Source organism: Corvus brachyrhynchos, unplaced genomic scaffold (genome assembly GCF_000691975.1).
Source record: "Corvus brachyrhynchos isolate BGI_N302 unplaced genomic scaffold, ASM69197v1 scaffold444, whole genome shotgun sequence".
In the NCBI taxonomy this organism is placed as follows: domain Eukaryota; kingdom Metazoa; phylum Chordata; class Aves; order Passeriformes; family Corvidae; genus Corvus; species Corvus brachyrhynchos.
Window position 1 is genome coordinate 8,278 of NW_008237886.1, and position 18,970 is coordinate 27,247.

At 38.1% G+C, this 18,970-nt stretch overlaps 1 protein-coding gene across 1 annotated transcript in view; it reads right to left on the reverse strand.

Annotated features, from left to right (window-relative positions):
• Positions 1 to 2,396: 2,396 nt before the first annotated feature.
• Positions 2,397 to 18,970, reverse strand: part of SMARCA5 (SWI/SNF related, matrix associated, actin dependent regulator of chromatin, subfamily a, member 5) — a 19,562-nt gene continuing 2,988 nt past the window's right edge. The window contains exons 3-23 of the mRNA XM_017732646.1: positions 18,738 to 18,838; positions 17,990 to 18,090; positions 15,891 to 16,070; positions 15,294 to 15,449; positions 15,060 to 15,191; positions 14,717 to 14,785; positions 14,242 to 14,351; positions 13,737 to 13,963; positions 12,209 to 12,330; positions 11,972 to 12,124; positions 10,638 to 10,770; positions 10,038 to 10,186; positions 9,533 to 9,652; positions 9,183 to 9,293; positions 8,519 to 8,632; positions 7,786 to 7,908; positions 6,488 to 6,620; positions 5,412 to 5,530; positions 4,056 to 4,268; positions 3,532 to 3,642; positions 2,397 to 2,688 (exon numbers count right to left, since the gene is read on the reverse strand). Coding sequence (XP_017588135.1) covers positions 2,623 to 2,688; positions 3,532 to 3,642; positions 4,056 to 4,268; positions 5,412 to 5,530; positions 6,488 to 6,620; positions 7,786 to 7,908; positions 8,519 to 8,632; positions 9,183 to 9,293; positions 9,533 to 9,652; positions 10,038 to 10,186; positions 10,638 to 10,770; positions 11,972 to 12,124; positions 12,209 to 12,330; positions 13,737 to 13,963; positions 14,242 to 14,351; positions 14,717 to 14,785; positions 15,060 to 15,191; positions 15,294 to 15,449; positions 15,891 to 16,070; positions 17,990 to 18,090; positions 18,738 to 18,838 — 2,743 coding nt within the window. The 3' untranslated portion in view covers positions 2,397 to 2,622. The remainder of the gene's footprint in view (positions 2,689 to 3,531; positions 3,643 to 4,055; positions 4,269 to 5,411; positions 5,531 to 6,487; positions 6,621 to 7,785; positions 7,909 to 8,518; positions 8,633 to 9,182; positions 9,294 to 9,532; positions 9,653 to 10,037; positions 10,187 to 10,637; positions 10,771 to 11,971; positions 12,125 to 12,208; positions 12,331 to 13,736; positions 13,964 to 14,241; positions 14,352 to 14,716; positions 14,786 to 15,059; positions 15,192 to 15,293; positions 15,450 to 15,890; positions 16,071 to 17,989; positions 18,091 to 18,737; positions 18,839 to 18,970) is intronic.

An 18,970-nucleotide genomic window follows, 5' to 3' on the forward strand; every position in this document is an offset into this window, starting at 1 on the left:
TTCAGCTGCAACACTGAGGTGTTCCTTTGCCCTGGTGCAGTGCCCAAGTACAGCCAGACCATCAGGAACAGGGATGGAAGTCTGGGATGGATGCCTGGCTGACTCACCCAGATTCAAGATCCTGGTATGTCAACAAAGCATGCATGGGATGGTAGCAGGCATTTTTAGATCCTGAGGGCCTTTTTGCACAGGGAAAAACCTAAGAAATTAGACTTGATTTTCTTGCAACTTAAAAAAAAGTGATTTGTATGTATATATATATTATATATATATTTACATATATATATATGTATATATATATATTTATATGAAATAAAAGGAGAGAAAAGTCAGATTAATTAGAATTCCCCGTGCCTCTTTCTGGGTCTCCTGAAGTGGAGTTTTTGCGTGAATTAGACCTGTGTTTTGTTAGATAAATGCAATAGCTTTTCTGCATTCACACTAAGGAGAAACAAGCTCTTTTAGAACGTATCGTATCTGCTCTACTCCAGTAGTCTGCCTTAAGGAAAGATTAATCCTTTCCCCAAGTGCCTCTTTCTGCCATTGACTTGAATTAAGATGTATTTCACAGCAGACCTGGGACCTCTGTCTGGATACTTGGTGCTTTCCAAATGGAAAACTTGGTGCTTATAGTAAATGTGCACAAGGGGGGTTCTGGTTTGTTGGGGCTTTCTGTGTGTTTGGGTGTATTTTTTAAGGTGGCAGACAGTGTTGTCTCAAATCTTAATGAGGATCCCAGCCATAGGGACAGGAGGCTCTCAGAGATAAAGCTGTAATTGCAGTTGTCTGCAAGGAAAGCATGGCACATGGTCAGTGAGAATTAGAACTATTGTAAAGCCACACTAGAAAAATAGTATGTCAATGCTTTAAATGCTTTCAAACATTCTTAAATAGATTCTAGCACTTCAGAATAATTGACTGCTCTCCCATATTGTACAATAATAGCCTATTTGTTTGCTTGATAATAACATCAAAATATGGGCAAATACATTTAAAAAGGGAGCTTATTTTTTCCAGACACTGGGGGAAACACTTGAATAATCTACAAGCAAAGTATTTTGCTTGTTTTACTTACTTATTGAAAGAAAAGGGATTTTCTCTAACTTGCAGGACACCATTTGGGAGACTAAGGTTTAGTTCCTTTCACTTACTGCATGTGTACACTCAACCATCATTACCAATGAAGTGCTGCTTAGCTACTTAATAAATCTTTCCCTTCTGCTTGCTCAAAAAGTTTTTACTTAAGACTACTTTAAAACCAAATGCTCGTGGTTTGTTTTGGATTGGGATTCTTTGACGGCATTTTGGTGAAAATGGATGCTTTTAAAGCTTCAGCATTAAAGCATTTTCCTTTAGGGTTAGCTAAGTTTAAGCAGTTTAACTGATTTCTTCAAGGGCTGCCAGGACAATTCAACGTGTGACATGCTGTGGCCTGGCTATTAACACTGCTACACATATCACGTTGTTGGACTTTTCGAAGAGCCAAGTGTGGTTACTCAGCTTGTTCTCAGCAGGTGTTTGCAAATCAGTCACAGGCAAATAGGAACTCATGTGTCCCAGTAGGAGCTGTGCTGCTGTACAGGAAATCTGCATCTGGGACTCCTCAGCAAAGCTGACTTTTCATCATTTCTGTTTACACAAAACTGCTGCCTTTGGATTGGTGTTCTTAACAGGCCAAAACTGAGCAGAGCTTATGAGCATTTTCTCTGTTTTTGCTTGTTTTCGTAGTAAATTCCAAAGTGATGCTACATTAGATGATGGCATCTCAGTCAGCAGATGCCAGATACTGCACCAGGAAGGGACAATGTAGGGATCACTCGTGCATGGCACTGTTTGACTGGCTCAGGGCAGAGTGAGGGCTGCTAATTACAGCTGTGCACAGCTGGAGTCAGCACCAGCTCCTTTCACTCCAGTCACACCTATCTCTGCATTTACCACAGCTGAGTGTGTGAGAAGGGATTGTTTCCCAGTCACGTTTTCTGTTCTGACTTTGTGGTTGTTTGCCAACAGACCCAATTCTGCCATGCTTAGGCCATTCTAATGAAGTGCAGACCTCGGCATAACTCAACAACCTTTCTTCAGGCTCAGATTTTAAGCAGAAAGTGCTAACAGTTTTTTTCCAATCATTATTTTTGAAGTAAATAACCAGCCTTTCCAAAAATGTCGAAGAACTGAACATGTTTGTACAGTAAAATTAAGTTCAGTAAAGGTAAAGTCAAAGCCACAAATTCCCAGAAATGGAGTTTGAGTGGTGGCTTGTACCAAGAGACCACCACTAAACAGTTCTATTTATCATAATGTTCACAACACCCTAAGAGGAAACAAATTGGGGGATGACTAAACAATTATGTATTCAAGTGGAAACATTAACGAAAAAAAGGTAACGAGAAGCCTTATTAATAAATGAAGACAATTTATTACTTCAAGTGTTAATGGTAAAAAAAATTCAGCACAGCTGTTGCATTTAAAAAAGTGAAACTACAATTAAGTACTATGTTCTAGTTCAATAAACAGATGAACCCAATGTTCTTTAAAATAGTTAAGCATTATACAGTACATCTTATGAAGACCCGTAAATTAAAGAACTACTTCTTAAATTTGGAGATTAAAAAAATTCTGCATTCACAGCTTTAGTTTCTTTTTTCTCCCACGCCCATCAGGAGTACCATCCATTTTGCGCTTCTGTGCCTGCAAGGTAAGATTTGATAGTGAGTTACTGTGATATAAAAAGGTTGTAAGCAAGCAATGTGTTTCAAAACAAAGCAGATGGAGAAGATTTACACTCTAGCAGCTTTAAAATGTGTTAAATTGCAGATGTGGCACATCTTTGCTTTTGTTTTTTATTCTCTGGAAAGAAAATAAATCTGGAAGAGCATGATTTCACAGAGGTAAAAAGTGTATAAAAGCAAATGTCATAAAGCTTCCTATTTATGAAAAGGTATTTAAAGGTTCTGTGAACCCGTCTAAGAAACTTAATAACCCATCACTATTAACCTTACTGATTTCTGCACATCTGCCAAGTAAGTTGTGCTTCTAAGGTTTTGCTACAACAGCTCTAGGCAATGACCTGAACAACAAATGGAGGTAAGAAAATGGGTAAAGCTGGTATTTTATTTACAAAACTGGCCGGCATATTAGCAATACTTCTAATTTAGTCAGCAAAGAGAATTGTCAAGCATCTGTGCTATTTTCCCAGTCTAGCTCTACAAGCCCATTTGTAAACACATCTGTGGCAATTTAGCAGATTATATAAATCAAAATGCCAAATACATCCCTGTACCTGTATAGGGTAAATCTATAGTGTACCAACCCAGTGATCCAAAACATAACAAGTTTATCTGCTCCAAAGCATGTGAGCTACACTTAAGAACCTTTTTTCCTTTATTTGACATCCACAACTGTACTAGCTGAACACCAACATGAACTTTAGGCAGCTTTTAACATTGCTCTCTTAAGTTGTCGTTGGTTTCAAATAACTTTAGATACCACTTGTCCTAGAGCTTTTTCACAGAAATGCTTTCTAAATCTTACTGAAGATGGTTTTGGTCCACGTTTCTTCTTTTCTGCCTTTTCCTTTTCTTCCAGTTCCATGTTTTCTCTTTCAATGAGAGTGATTAAAGTATTACACCTCCTTTGCAGCTCCTGCATTACACAACATATTCAATCAGTACCTTAGGCAGCCAATTACTGTAAAAATGCTCTTAGAATATTAAAAATGCTGGTGAGTAGGTAAGTGTTTCACTGGATCTTGTCAAGAGTAACAAAGAATGAAATGTTTCATGATACTTACTTACTGACTGGCTTCACAGGAATGGATTTGATCATGGATATTTGCTTTTTTAAAATGCATTTGTGTTTAATTCAGTTTTGAACTTCTCCTCCCATTTTAGTTTAACTGCATTTGCCACCCATACAGTTGCTGAAAAGCTATAAAAAGGTAAAGCCTTGTTCCCAATGCACCTACCTCAGCATTTCAGCAGCAACTTAATTAAATATTAATTTCATTTAATATTGTCATAGGCATTCATGAACAAAAAAGAGCAATATATATATACCATTGCAGTTCTGGACTTGAGAAACCAATCAAATCTGAATTGCGGCGAGTTTCGGATACATTGTCTTAATTCATCATAGACATTTTCTTTATCAAATCCTAGTTTGTGAAGCATACAGATTAGAAAGCGATCCTCCTCTTCAGTGTAATTCTTCCCTTTATTAGTACCATAGGATATTCTTAGTTGGTGGAAAGGGGCTTTATATCTCCCAATCTGAACAAAACAAATAAGACCACATAAAGCTAAGAAATAGGTCAGAATTAGCATGGACGTCTTTTGTATGAAAGCAATACATCACATGAAGACAGAAAACTGGATCTTTAAGGATCTCCCATGCTAAGTCACCACAAGAAAAGGACTGTAGGTTCAGGACAGTGCAGTTATCAAAGATATCTAAACTGGCAAATTCTGGTTTAGACAGTACACAGCTTTGTAATCTTTTGACTAATGGCAGTCTTTCACTACATTTGAAAACAGGTCAGGATTCAAAGGGCAACAATCCTTTTTAGCACAAATCCTCAGGAAATGGTAAAATCAGAGTGAGAGTGAAAAGGTACATGAGAGTTAGCACATGGTTCAGCTGCCTTCTGGTTTATTGAGTCCCACACTTATTCCCTAGAAGAGAACTAACTCAGCAAACCTGAAGAGGGGAGAAAATTCTGGTAAAATGTCTTAATTTACTACAAATCTCTTCACTACCAAATACTGCTTGGTGAAACACAGACAAGAACAAAAGCCTCCTCTGATGGGTAAGTCTAAGTGCTCTAAACAGATGTTGCTCTCTCATCTCTGTTTCTAGCTCCCTCCATCTCCTGCTATCTCTGTCTCTCTACCTACTCCCTCTATCCCTACCTGTTTCTACCTGTCTCCCTCTGTTTCTCTCTCTCTCCCCCCTTTTTTCTCTCCGTCTTTCTACCTCTCTCTCTCCCCCATCTCCTTCCCCATCTCTCTACCTCTCTCTCTCCCCCTCATCTCTTTACCCCTGTCTCTCCCACTCTCTCCATCTTCCTCCATTTCTCTCTCTCTCTCTCTCCATCCCTCTCTCTCTCCTATTTTCAGTTACATATATCCAGGAGGAGTTGTGCTCCTTCCTAAAGCCTGTACTATGTGGAGTTTGTTATACAGCACTCTGAACTGCATGCTATAATACAGAAGACTGTTACAAACGCCAGGGTACACCGTAACTCAGGCTTCTGTGGGATGGAAAAGCCACAGGAAGCATTTGCTGAGCGTTATGCAAAGAGGCCAATGTCATGCCCAAGGTATCTTCATACATCAGCAGCACTGACCAGACACAGGTCCTGCATCTCCCCTTACTGGCACCAGGAAGCAAAGCAGGAAACAAAGCAAACTCACCTTCGTATCAAGAGCCTTTTTTATGCTGATTCGTCTCTGAATTCTGGCTTCTCCTCTTTCAATCTGAGCCATGATTTTCTCTATGTCTTGGAGTTCATTGCATCTTTCCCAGAACACAGCTAAGAAAAGAACAACCGGTTAGTTTCTTATCGTGCATTGTAGAAGTCAGAGGTTTTACCTTAAAAAAGGATGTTAGCTGTTGCTTGCTTTTACCAGAGCTTACTGCTGTGTAACAACAGACATGCATTTAGCTGATAAGGAACCTTCCCTTCCTGCTACCATGTGCTGCAGTATTATAAATGCTGTTTTAAGGCAGATAGATATAGGAATCTTTAGTTTAAATGAGGTGCAATACTGGTCAGAAAGATTTTTGTGTGTCAGTTTCCTTCTCATAGGAAAAAAAGCTTCTTCAAATGGAAATTGATGTAACAGAATACAGTTTTACCAAGAGAAGCAAGAGGGCAACTGAGTGGCCGAAGACAAGGAAGTGCCTAAAAGACAATTAGGTGTTTAAAGGGCTTTTGTAGAAGAGTTTTTCACATTTTCAAGCTGCTCTATACCTTTAGAAATGTAGTGCCAGGACCTTGTAGCTACACTACAGTGGAAAACATTTCCGGGACATGAAAGGTAAGTAGCCGAGTGGACTCAGGTTACAAAAACCAGTGGTGACTGTATGTTCAGTCATGATGTGTTTACTGTGTTCTGTTCTCGAGGAGGAGGAAAAGGTTAACTACCGGTTAGTAAATACAAGGAAAAGGGAAATCTCTCCAGCTAAGCATTGTTTCTCAGCATTTCGTTTTGCAAAAAATTAACAAGAACTGAAGACCCAGTTAGCTTTAGGATACAGTAAAGTAGCTCAGCAAGAGTTTACATGTGCATTTTAGTACAGTCTTAATTATGCAGGCACTAAAGATGGTAAAAGCCAGATCAGCAGATCCAAAATCCATCTGTATAATTTACCCCGAAAACCTTGAATAGCAGTGTAAGAAATTCTCAGCAGTTGCCATGCTCACAGGCAGCTCAAACAAGGCAAGCAGAGTTAGATACTCTCAGAACTGAGTACAGAATCAAGTTACCTGAATACTCAATTACTTCCTCTGGGGTTTTTCCTTCAACTTCTCGTGCTATATTTTCAATGTCATCACGGCCCCACTTCTCATTGGCTTTGATGAACTGGTTGAAATCTCTCTTATTCCAGTTAGTGAAGCCCTGTACAGCAATCAAGAGGAAACATTGCACAGAGGTCAGGATTTGTCAATCTTCAAATTTGATTCAACAGGTTTCTTTAAATTGCCTGTAACACTTCTGTCATTCCACAGTGTCAAACCTTTTCTTTCTCCGCAGTTTAATTTAGTAGAAAAACTGTTTTTATACTACAGTCACTATAGTCTCTCCATCTAAATATTGCATAATGATTAGCACTAGTTCTCTAGTTACCTAGTAATTTCTGGTAAGTTTTCAGCTGATAAATTAATCCCTCCTCCTAATATTCTCTGCATGGGATCACTTTCTAAGAAAAAAAATTGTTTAAGTGAAGCAAGCAGTGTCTACAACAGCTTTTGTTTTGTCAAAAAGTCCCCTCAAGTGCCTCACAGACACCGTCAGCCATTGGTCACTCTCCCTCATGAGGACACTCAGCAGGGACACAAGTAGCACTGCTGAAGTTATGAGCTACCAAAGTAGGTTCATTTCATATTACCAATAATTTTTACAAGTAGTTGGAAGTAGCAAGTTCTGCCAGTCATGTTGTGACTTAGTCACAGCTTACTGGACTGTACTGATTCCTGACTTCTGTGATTCTGGTGTCTCCACAGTGAGCTGTTCCAGCTCATTACTATGCAAGCAAGAAATCCTGTCCTGTAATTTTTCCCCTGCCAAAATACAATGTGTAAATACAATATCCAAATAAGGCATATCAGGCATTCACCTGTTTTAAATTATTCAACTATACATGCTTGCTGATTATGTACCTATTCAGCTCATACCCTCTTTTAAGGAGGGGCACTATCTACTACCAGGTATAGTTTAGGAAAACTGACCATTCAGACTCCAGGATTCACTTCCACATGGGTGTGAAACTGAGGCAGAAGATAAGCATTAAATAATGTGGAATGAAGCACGCCCAGCTCTGCAGCCAGTCTGCAAGGTCCCACAGCCTACAGCCAATCCAAGTGCACTAATTTGGTTAATGTTCTTAACCGATATCCAGACCTATGACAAACCTAATGCTAGAACTCTCTTCAGTCAGAACGAAAATTTGCAGATTTGTTAACTACAGCACATGTGAATCAGTGACCAAGAAATGTTCCCATAACACTGTAAAACACAAAACAAGCTTCAGCTGATTTCAGTCTCACTGAAGACCCAACAATACCTGGGTTAGAAGCTTCTCTTTTTCTTCTAGTTCTTCATCATTAAGAGGTTCAGCCTCATCAATCTTAAGCTGCTCTTCCTTTTGTGCTTGGGATGCATTTGGGAGATCAGGATTACGAGGTACCTGAAAGGTTTTGCACTTTGTAAAACTGAATTAACTTCTCAGAAATAATTGCTAATTGTCACTTTTTTGTTAATATGAACTACTAATTTCTTCAGCTGAACATTATTTTATTCAATTTCAATTATTGTGAAAGGCTGGAAAAGTACATAATCTCCTACTGTTGCAGTAAACTGTTCCAATGTGTGAATTTAAGAGAATCACCTAGAAGGGACTGGACCTTAAAGATCACCTCATTTCCAATGCCCTGCCATGGGCAGGGACACCGTCCACTTAGACCAGGCTGCTCAAAGCCTTGTCCAACCTGGCCTTGGACACTTCCAGGGATGGGACATCCACAGCTTCTCTGGGCAACCTGTGCCAGTGCCTCACCACACTCACAGTGAAGAATTTCTTCCCAATATCCCATCTAAACCTGCCCTCTGTCAGTTTAAAGCCATTCCGTTGTAAAAAGTCCCTCTCCAGCTTTCCTGTAAGCCCCCTTTAGGTACTGAAAGGCTGCAATCAGGTCATCCCAGAGCCTTTTCTTCTCCAGACTGAAAAACCCCAACTCTCAGCCTTTCCTCTTAACAGAGGTGCTCCATCCCTCTAGTGAAGGAAATTCTTCAGTTACCTTGTAACCAATTGTTTTCCTGTAGTAGAGAATCTCTTTTTCCAATAGTTCAAACAGGCGAGGAGGAAAGAACTGGAAGTCCTGTACATTTGGCTGTTTTGGAGGCCGTGGAGCCTGAAACACAAAGCTTGCATGTGGCTCCCTTTTGCATCCAGAATCTGCTTCCTTGTAAGAACTGATTTAAGTTTATGAGCAAACAAAAAGCTTTATTGTTACAAAAATGTACCGTCTTAACTTGGGGGGGGAGGGGAAAAGTCACACCATGCAAGAGACAATGACCACCACAAAGAATTCTAAAAGTAAAAGACCAGTGAGAGAAGGGGAAGAGAGGTCTTTTGGGAAGAGGAGGAGGAGGTGGCTGGGGAAAAAGTCACACATGTTTAAAGCATCAATAGGTAAGGAAAATTTACAGCTGCTTAAGTAAAAACCAGAAAAAACTTATCTTACCCTCCTAACATCTTACAAGTTTCATCCTGTTCTTACTTTTTTCTCACAGAAGTTTGTCTCCAGTAATTTGGAAATTTTTTCTAACTTTAAATAGTCTCTCCACTTTATAAAAATGAACAGAGCAGTTTTTATGACTAAAGACCAATTTTTTGCTTACAGTTTTAGCCATCTACCATGCACATTTCAACAATTTATTTCTTTTAATTAGTCCACTCACCTTGGGTGCTTTTGGTTCACTGACTCGAAGAGCCTCTCTGAAGTAAGCATCCACAGCATAATTGGCTTTTCTTTCTCTTTTAGGTGGCTCAATCCACTCTGTAAATGCCAACTATAAAAAACAAAACCCACCACCCCAAAAACCAAAAATTAAGTCTTGCAAAATCATGATGATTTTGCAAGCTACAAATTTTATATAAAATTAGATCTACATCTACTTCATTATGTTATAAATGTTTTTATTTAAAATATTATCATAGATGACACTGTATTTTACCCAATACCTCTTAAATAAATATGATTAAAACATGCAATTTAGTGCATTCCTCCGAAAGAAACTTAAAACATTACCTTCTGTTTTTCTCTGTAGTCTTCCCCTTCAAAATTATACACGCTAGATTCAGTATCCATAGTAAAATTCCTAAGGGAGCTTTCACCCATCTTTGAAAGTTTTTCGTTCATTTCCGCAGTCTTGGACGGGGGATACAGAAAAGAACAGTAGCCATTTGGATGGTACTTCATTATTTAACATCTCATTCCCAGATAGAACGGGAGCCATTTTGGAAGGCACGTCATTATTAAACACCTCATTCCCAGAAAGGAGCCACTCTGCAAGGTACTTCATTTTAAAACATCCCATTGCCAGAAAGAAGAGGAGCCATTCTAGAAGGTACTTGACTATAAAACATCTTATTAACAACATCAGAAAAAACAAACATGATTGTGCAACACGAAAACCCTCCACAGCAAAACCCCTTTTCTCTCCAGCTTGGAACTGAGGTATCATCCAGAGACACACTATCTTGCCATCACATGTAAATCTACATGTGGGCTTCCCCTTTCCAAACCTTCTCACCTTCTTTGCCCCTCTTTCCAAAATGTGATCAATATCTTCATCTGTAATCTCACTGTCCTTTGAGGCAAACACATGTGTTGCTCCATGTCTGATCATTTGCAGCATTTCATCCTTTCCAAGCTTATTCAGGTTTTGATCCACCAATCTTCCTAAAGATAAAAACACTCGAGGATAGCAACTAACTAAAGAGTTTATGTTATGGAAGGGCAACACGTGATTTTTCTCCTCCTTGTATTTCCACATACAAGCTATGTATTACTGATTCCAAGCAAGTCAACCAACTTTTCTCCATCTATTAGAAAAAGGAAAGACATTCATTTTCCCGGTTTAAAGAAGAAGCTGAGTGCTTTAAAAAAACAAATCTGACTTTATCCACTTGTATGCATCTATCGCTAGGGAGGTAAGCAAAAAGTTAGCGAGGAAATACCTACTTCTACAGTAAAATAAATTTTCAAGTGGATGAGGCCTTTGCACCCTCTTTTCAGAGTTCAGCTGAGGCAAAAGCAACATTCCCACTGGTTCTTACTGGCTGATTCCACCATGGTTTACAATGGGAAAAGAGAATTGCATCCTAGACAGGAAGTGCCTTCATATACTTGCCTTGCTGGATGACTATGGAATCCAGGCGCAGTTTCATTTCCGCACGCTCCACTATCCTTTCCTCCACTGTATTGTCTGTAATAAACCTGAACACCCGGACAGTCTTGGTCTGGCCAATTCTGTGCGCTCGATCCTGGCCGAAACAGTGACAAAAGTTCAGTACTTGTCTTCCAGCATGACTCCATAATTAGGCTTAAGATTTTCTTTATTTCCAGCACACTAATTTACAAAACAGGTTACTTAAATGTTTACAGCTATCCACGGCTACCCAAAACATTACATTTTTATCTACTTTGCAAGTTTTGGGGTTTTTTGTCAGTAACATCGACAATGAGTCTGTCTCTATGTATCGTGGCTAAAAAATAGCAAGTTTTGGAGTTTTTTGTTAAATCACACAAGGGAGAAGACTTGGATGCACCTGACCTTAAGCAACCTTCTGTAAAAGCAAAGAATAAAGAAATCATCTTTGTACTGACCAAAACCTGCCTTTCTCAAAATCCTACAGTTGTACCATGAGTAGTTCACGAAAAATACAATACCCTGCCTCTCATGACTAGGAAACATGAACCACTGTGAGAATCAGTATGCTCAAAATACACCTGTAGTGGCAGCTGGTCCTGTCTCACTTGAGCTTCTACACACCAGTTCCATCGTTATTTGAAGTAATTTTTGCTAGAGTATTTGAGACCCTACAGGTTAACTGAAGTCATTAAAGAGATTTCCAAGACTTGTCACTGAAAGGCCTCGTTTGTCAAAAAAAAAAACACTGGCAGTTTTTAAATAGCTTTGCTTTCTTAGGTGGTCACTAATGTCCTTGACATGTTTCCAGGATGGAGATGCATGCACATCTACTTTAAAAAAAATTAAAGATAGTTGCTAAAAGGAGATCCTTCAGTTACCATCACCATAGAAGCAGTTTTTGAAAAGTTTAATTCAACTTTTCTGTATTTCATTTTCAAGATCTCAGGAAAAACAGTGTAAACACGTTCACCTCCACTCCCTGCAATTGTAAAGCTTTAAAGCTTTATAGTTTTGGGACTAACAACCTAGATTTATTTCATTTTCACTTAAACAAGTAGGCTATTTTCATTAAATAATACTAAGAGGTGTAGCATACACCCAGCATTTCCCACTGCATAAAACATTTTATAACCCAAATATGAGTAAGGCCTAATGGAAACACAGTAGAAGCTGCACTTGAACTGAAAATTGGTCTTACAAATCCTACTCCTGGTGCTAAAATGGGAAAATACCAATTTATTTTGGAAGTACGCATTTCTAGCAACGTTCTCTGAGAAAGAAAAGAAAAATGAAGTTTCCATCTGGAATTTTACCATAGCCTGGAGGTCTACTTGTGGATTCCAGTCTGAATCATAGAGAATTACAACATCAGCAGTAGCCAGATTGATTCCAAGACCTCCTGCCCGTGTACTCAACATGAACACAAATTTTGAGCTGTCAGGATCGTTGAATGCATTAATGGAAGCCTAAATAAATGAGAAGAATGTATCAGTTGAACTAAATGTTTTACAAGTAGTATTTTTAAATACAACCCTTAAAATTGTGAATACCTGTCGTTCATTGTGAGGAGTTTGTCCATCCAGTCTGCAATATTCATAATTCCTCCACATACAGTAATCTTCCAAGATATCTAGGACTCTTGTCATCTGACTGAAGATTAGAACCCTTGAGCCTGTTTGGGTAAAAAGGTTTCTTATGCTTTCACCAAAACTTAAGATTTAACAAACTGCAAGTCTGCACTACCAGAAAAGGAAGGAGGGCAGTTCCATGTACTAAGAAGAAAAGTAGTTTGAATTTCAGACCCCAAACTACCATGCAGGGCTGCAGCTGCTGCTGTCACAGCATGTCCAAGCCATGTTTGTCTTACTCTGATATGTCACTGTCTAGTTAATGGCTGCCTTTTCCCTTTTGATTTGTGTTGTACTCCTGAACAAAATGTTCCCAGACACAACAGAGTAAGATGGTAATACAAATACAAAAACATCATTGAGTATAAAGAATAAAATTTTGACGTATTTGTTTGGTTTGGATTTAAGATCTCCAGAAACAAAGTGAATTCTTCTTAAAGACTTGTCAGTTTACTTACCTGCCAAGAACAACTTAAAAAAAAAAAGAGAAAAGTAAATGTTCAGTAATTTATGCATACATACACAACCATTTCCAGTCTACTGGAGAAATTTAAGTAAAACACAGGATATAACAAAGTTTCTACATCCTTTTGTCCTTTAGACTCAAGGGCTAATACTGAACTCTTTTGCTTAAGATGATAATTTGATTTGAGACCAGGCCAGTATTAATTACAACACTTCATCAATAAGCCTGATAGCAGAAAGAAACCAAGATCAAAAAAAGCACAGTAGCCACTGAATTGTTTGGTTTTTAATCTTGAGTTATATGGCCACAGCTGCTTGGATGATACCTAGATACAAAGTACACGTTACTTTTATGTTACTGAAGGCCGAGGTTTGGATGTGGTTTTGTTTTGCTGCAAAGTGTCCCCACTCACAAACTTACCTCCAACTCCTTTAGCAAAGCTACTTCAGTAACTTCAAAAAATAATGAGTTAAAAATTTATTCCAGAGTCAAAAACTCTGTGGCAAGTGAGTTTTATAGTAATCCATTTCAAAGCTTTGTCCCTACTATCAAATAACTTTAAAACAACTCAAGAGTTCCTCCATGTCCTCCTCAGGCGCTGCTCAAAATCACATCCAGCAAGAAACGCCGACATTTCACAAAGGATTTGACTTTAACCCTGCATGAGGACTCTGAATCTGAGATGGTCCTTCATGGCAAATCAAAGGTGTGGCTAAAATACTACATGATTATATTTCAAATAGCTAATAAGACTAGGAAAGAAAACCTAAAGCCCCAATCAAATGATATTTCTGTGGTCTCAGCTGGGATAAAAAAAAAAGGAAAAAAATAAAACACTTCAGCACAAAAAGCCATAATGGACTACCGATTCAAGCACGTATCATACTAGAAACCAACAATAATCCTGACTAAAGTCTGCTGGTTTTTGCTCAGGATACACAGAAACATCACCTAACCAAAAAGCTCTCAAAACAAGACATGTACCTTGTTCTTTCAATTTAGGTAGCAATTTGTCCAGAACTACCATTTTGCCACTGTTGGTGACCAAATGCATGTCTGTTGTGTAAGGTGGGCCAGGTTCTGCTCCATCAAAGAGGTAAGGGTGATTGCAGCATTTCCGCAGCTGCATCAGGATGTTCAACAGTCTCATCTTGTCCAGCTTCCCAGCCGAGTTCAGGATATCTATGTCCTTCATCAAGATTCGGGTATACCTACAGCAAAGAAAGGAAAAAACCTTCTGGTCACTAAAATGAAGTTGGTCTGTTTTTAAGCAGCAAATGTTGTCAAAATCTCACCCTCCCCTCATTTTATCAGGTAAATCTTCTTGACATGCATGGTTCTGTCATCATAGCAGTGTCACAAAGAAATAGGCATAAACTGGGAGTACATCAGAGAGAATTAAACCAAGTTCCACACAACCTTCAGGTCACAGACAGCACATTCCTTCCGAGCCTTAACCACAGCCCAGTCAAGCATGTGCATTAATTACCATTCTCGCTGCATTTTGCTGAGGCCCACATAAATTTTAACTTCCTTCTTTGGAGGCAAGCTTTTCTCCACATCAGCCTTGATGCGACGGAGAAGGAATGGTCGTAGCACCTGGAAGAGGTTCGTCATGAAATGCATTTTGGAAACTGAAACACTCAGCAGGTCAATAGACAAAACACAGAGCAGATATTCTCTATCACAGATACCAGATCTATTATTAGACAATCTGAGAAAGCAACCTATATGGAGAGATTACTTGCTGTACATGGGATATACATGTGCTTTCTCTGGAAGACTCAAAGATTAGGTCAAAATCATCTTTCATATGGTTCTGTGTCCTTTGACTTAATTTTACTTGACTGAAAATTTCTGGAATAATCTCTTTTATCCTAACAGTCTATCATAAGCATTAGAAGAATTGTTTAGGATTTAACTTAGGTAAAAGTAACACTTGTACAAAAGGCAGAAGGACTCACCATATGAAGGCGCTCCACCAGTTTTTGATCCCCTAGACAGTTGTTTGTATCAAACCATGAATCAAAATCCTGTATCAACAAAATCATCAGTTTGTCAGAGCCTTCCTTTCAAGGTGCAATGGCATCACAATGGTGAACAAACACAACTCTTATATAGCCAGTAAGTAAAAGAACAAATGACCCTATTTGGACTATTTTTATGAAAAGCTCTGTAACACAAACATTTCTAACTGTCAATCTATCATTTATCAGTAACTGACATCCCTAACTATATATATCCAGGTCTATTTTCAAATCTGGAAAACCAGCAAAATTAATTTGATTAGCAGAAATGAAGACTTACTTCAGCTGAGTTAAAGACATCTGGCAAAAGGAAGTTTAGAAGGGCCCAGAGTTCATGTAAGTTGTTCTGAAGTGGAGTTCCAGTTAATAGCAGCCGGTTGGTAGTCTTGAATTCCCTCACAATTTCTGATAACTGAAGGACATTGAGACATGAGCAAATATAAAAACATTACTAGTCCCCACACCACCACCTAATAACTCACACAAATCTCTTTTTCAGCGTAAAATAAATTACCTTTGATTTTTCATTTTTAATCCTGTGGGCTTCATCTATAACAAGGTATCTCCAGTTGAACTTTTTGAATACTGACTTCTCTTTGATAAGCATTTCATATGATGTTACACAGACATCCCATTCTCCAGGCAACAACACGTCTCTCACAAAGGCAGCCTAGATAACAAAGTGACAGCTAGTTACTGAGGCTTTGTCAAATTAAAGCAAAAAGAACACAGTAGCACTGTTACAGTTTCCTATTTTAAGTCTCATGAGGTTTTGTTGGTCTACACAGTGTCCTGCCTTCATAAAAGGAGAAGCAAATCTTTGAACAAGAAATTATGAACAAGAAATTATGAAGCAATAGCTGGGGAACACACACATGAATTCTAAGCTGGTTATATCCCAACTAGGCAGCATTGTAGATCTTAAACCACTACAAATCCAAGTAATATCCTTCCCAGGGAAAGAATGGGAAAGAACAGCAAGATCACATGCTGGATTTCCACTACAAATCCAAGTAATATCCTCCCCAGGGAAAGAATGGGAAAGAACAGCAAGATCACATGCTGGATTTACACAGGAATACACAGGAAAAACCACCACATCCAAACTTACTCTCTGGTCTTTGTCACCGATCAAACAAACTGCTCGAAGTGTTGGTACCCATCTCTTGAACTCATTCATCCAGTTCTGCAGAGTGGACTTAGGAACTAACACCATGTGAGGTCCAGGAATGTTTCTGTAGTGTTTCATGTAGCCAAGAAGAGAAATTGTTTGCAGTGTCTTCCCAAGACCCTGTAAGACACATTAATGTGTTAGAAAAAAGAAAACCTCTCAGAAAACACCTTTAAGAAAACCCAAGAGTGAGCTCCGAGTACAGCATGGAAGGCACAGCAGCCTGAACAAATGAGGGAGATACAAAAAGGGTTATCAAAGGCTTGGATGGCTTCCTGCATTTCATTAAAACAAAGTAGCAAGAGTAACATTTTCAAACCTTGGACTATAAAGTTAGAATTTTGCCTTACCTTTCAAGTAAGACACCTTGTTAAAAGTACAAGGAAGCATTATTTCCTAAAACTTTGTTTTGTAGACCATGGTGTACGCAGGTTATTTAGAGGTCAAATTTTACAAATTGGATTTAGGTGTTCTCTTAAACTTGAAATAAAGTGAATAATGAAATTTTAATTTATTCAATTAATTATGCATTAATATTAATGACGCCATCACCATAATATTATATATTATTAGTGCTTTATAATAGTAAATAAGTTCTTAATTCATTTTTAAAAGGAGGCTTCCACAGGCCAGCAATGACATCAGTTCCTGTGAGGAGAGAACCAAACAAGTGTAAAAAACTGCATATGTCAAAGAATAAAACAAATACTGAGCTTCTGGTAAAACATGGTGTCTTCAACATATAATTTTAACTAAAACAAAACTGAGGAAAACCTGAAAAATCAGATAATTCCTATAATTTAAGTAATTAAAAATATTATTCAAATTCACAGGAATTAAAAACCCTAAACACCATCAGCAGAAGTCATATTTTGTTCTAAAATTTGAGTCTTTGTCTTCAAAGACTACCAAAATCCACCTGGTACAAGATGTGGAAAAGTGCTTATAAGCTGTGTGAAAAGCATTAATAACTTCAAAACAATAAATACCTAAAAATAAACCAAAAATATTTAATAATATTTGATCTCTTCAACACAAGATGGATTTTGGAATACCACAAATCCAAGGACTCAAAGCTTCCCAAGTGTTTTCATTAAAACAAGCCTGCTCCACTTAGCCAAAAAAAAATCCTCTATTCATAAGCATGCATGTTTAAGAAAATCCTTGATGTATTTAAAAGTGAAGCATGTTACTAAACAGTAATTTTAACTCCTTTGTCTCTAACTTATCTTTAAGTTTTATAATACAGAAATTACAAGATATGGGAAATGCAATACGCTGAAATTAATTTGATTTTAGATTTTTGTTTCTTCTTTTCTACTCTGTATGAAAAAGAGATACATCTAAACTTATTAAGGGGACAAAAACATCTGCCTATGAAACTACTACAATTTCTTCTGCATTCATCCCTTGTCTTTTGAGGGAAAAGATTAAAAACAGAAGCAAAAGCTACTATGGCCAGTGCCAACTGAAATGCCCATGGTCATGGTGTATGAGAAATTTTAACACAGCTCCCTAGCAACATCTATCTTTGCACTGTTTTTCCCAGAAAATTCCCACTGGTGTAGCTGTTCTGTGGAGATTACTCCATATAGGATACTCATATCCTGCCATCTACATGTGGCCCTAGCAACAGGAAGTGTTTCCACATTTGCTGCTCTTTTCATATATGACACTCTACTCACAAGGGCAGCTTGAGAATACCATAACACAACACCTGCAGTTTAGAGAGAAAGAAAAGAGGACGTGTCATTTTGTGGAACAACTCCCCTCCACCAGCTTCATGTTCCTAAAGGTTGACAGATTCCCTTTCCATATGTCTATTTTTGAAATCTGCCTGCACAATTTATTAAAAGTGAGATACCTTTGACATTTTTAAAATTAGTGACTTTAAACACATAAGAAAAATAAGATTTAGCAAATTATGTATTGCATTTTGTGTTATTAAAACTCCCATATATATATACACACAGCTAGACTAAAATGGCGTTGTACTGCATGTGTTCTTAAGTGATCCTAAACATGGGCTCTGTGCATACCATTTCATCTGCCAGGATGCCATTGATGCCATTTTCATACAGAGAAATGAGCCAGTTCAGTCCTCGGATCTGGTAATCACGCAGCTTTCCCCATTTCACATCTAAAAGACATCAAAGAATAGACTAAAAGATATACAAAAACTGAGGAAAGAGTTTCACCACCTCTTGTCTGCTAATTGACAGTGATTACCAAAGCTACAGAACAACATCAAGTAATAAATTCATGTAATAAATTCAAGGACAATGCAGAGTGGAGACAGCAACATGCTAATTTTGTTTCTGCAAGCTGCTGCAACAGCTTTGTTTTCTGCAAGAACCCAAAGCACATGGAAATTCTAACTCTATCACCACTGTCCAAATCAGAACACAGTCAAGCATTAAAGCAGAATACTGAATTCCATTAAATGAACTGGAAGCTGTTAGGTGATGTTAATTATACCAGAACATAGGTGAGATATGTAAAAATTATAAGATGACAGACTTAATAACTCTTTTCTATTAACTGAAATATAGCAACTGGATTTCTAAGGGACAAGACGCACTGGACCATCCTGCTAGCCTAACTGAAAATAAGCAGTTCCTCAATAATACATTTTGTACCATTAGATTGATGCTGGATATTTCCCCCCCACCCCTCCTGTCCCGCCAAATTATTTCATCATCCTTGTGGAACATGAAAATCAAGTTCATTCTAAACATTTTGAAGAAAAAGAAGAGGCGCAAGAAAAAAAAAAAAAAGAAAACACACATGATGGAGATTCTTCAAATCGAGTGCAGACATTCGTTGTCTTGGAGCTTTCTGTTAACAGCTCCTCGTCCTCTTCCTGCTCTGTTCTACGGTGCCGATAGCTGGAAAAGTCCAAGAAAGTAGTGTCTGGATAAACTGAAAAGACATCAGCTTGCTGCGAAATAAATCTAATGTACATTAATGGATATATTGCAATACAGAATGCAAACACCCAAAGAAATTTTTAGCAATAT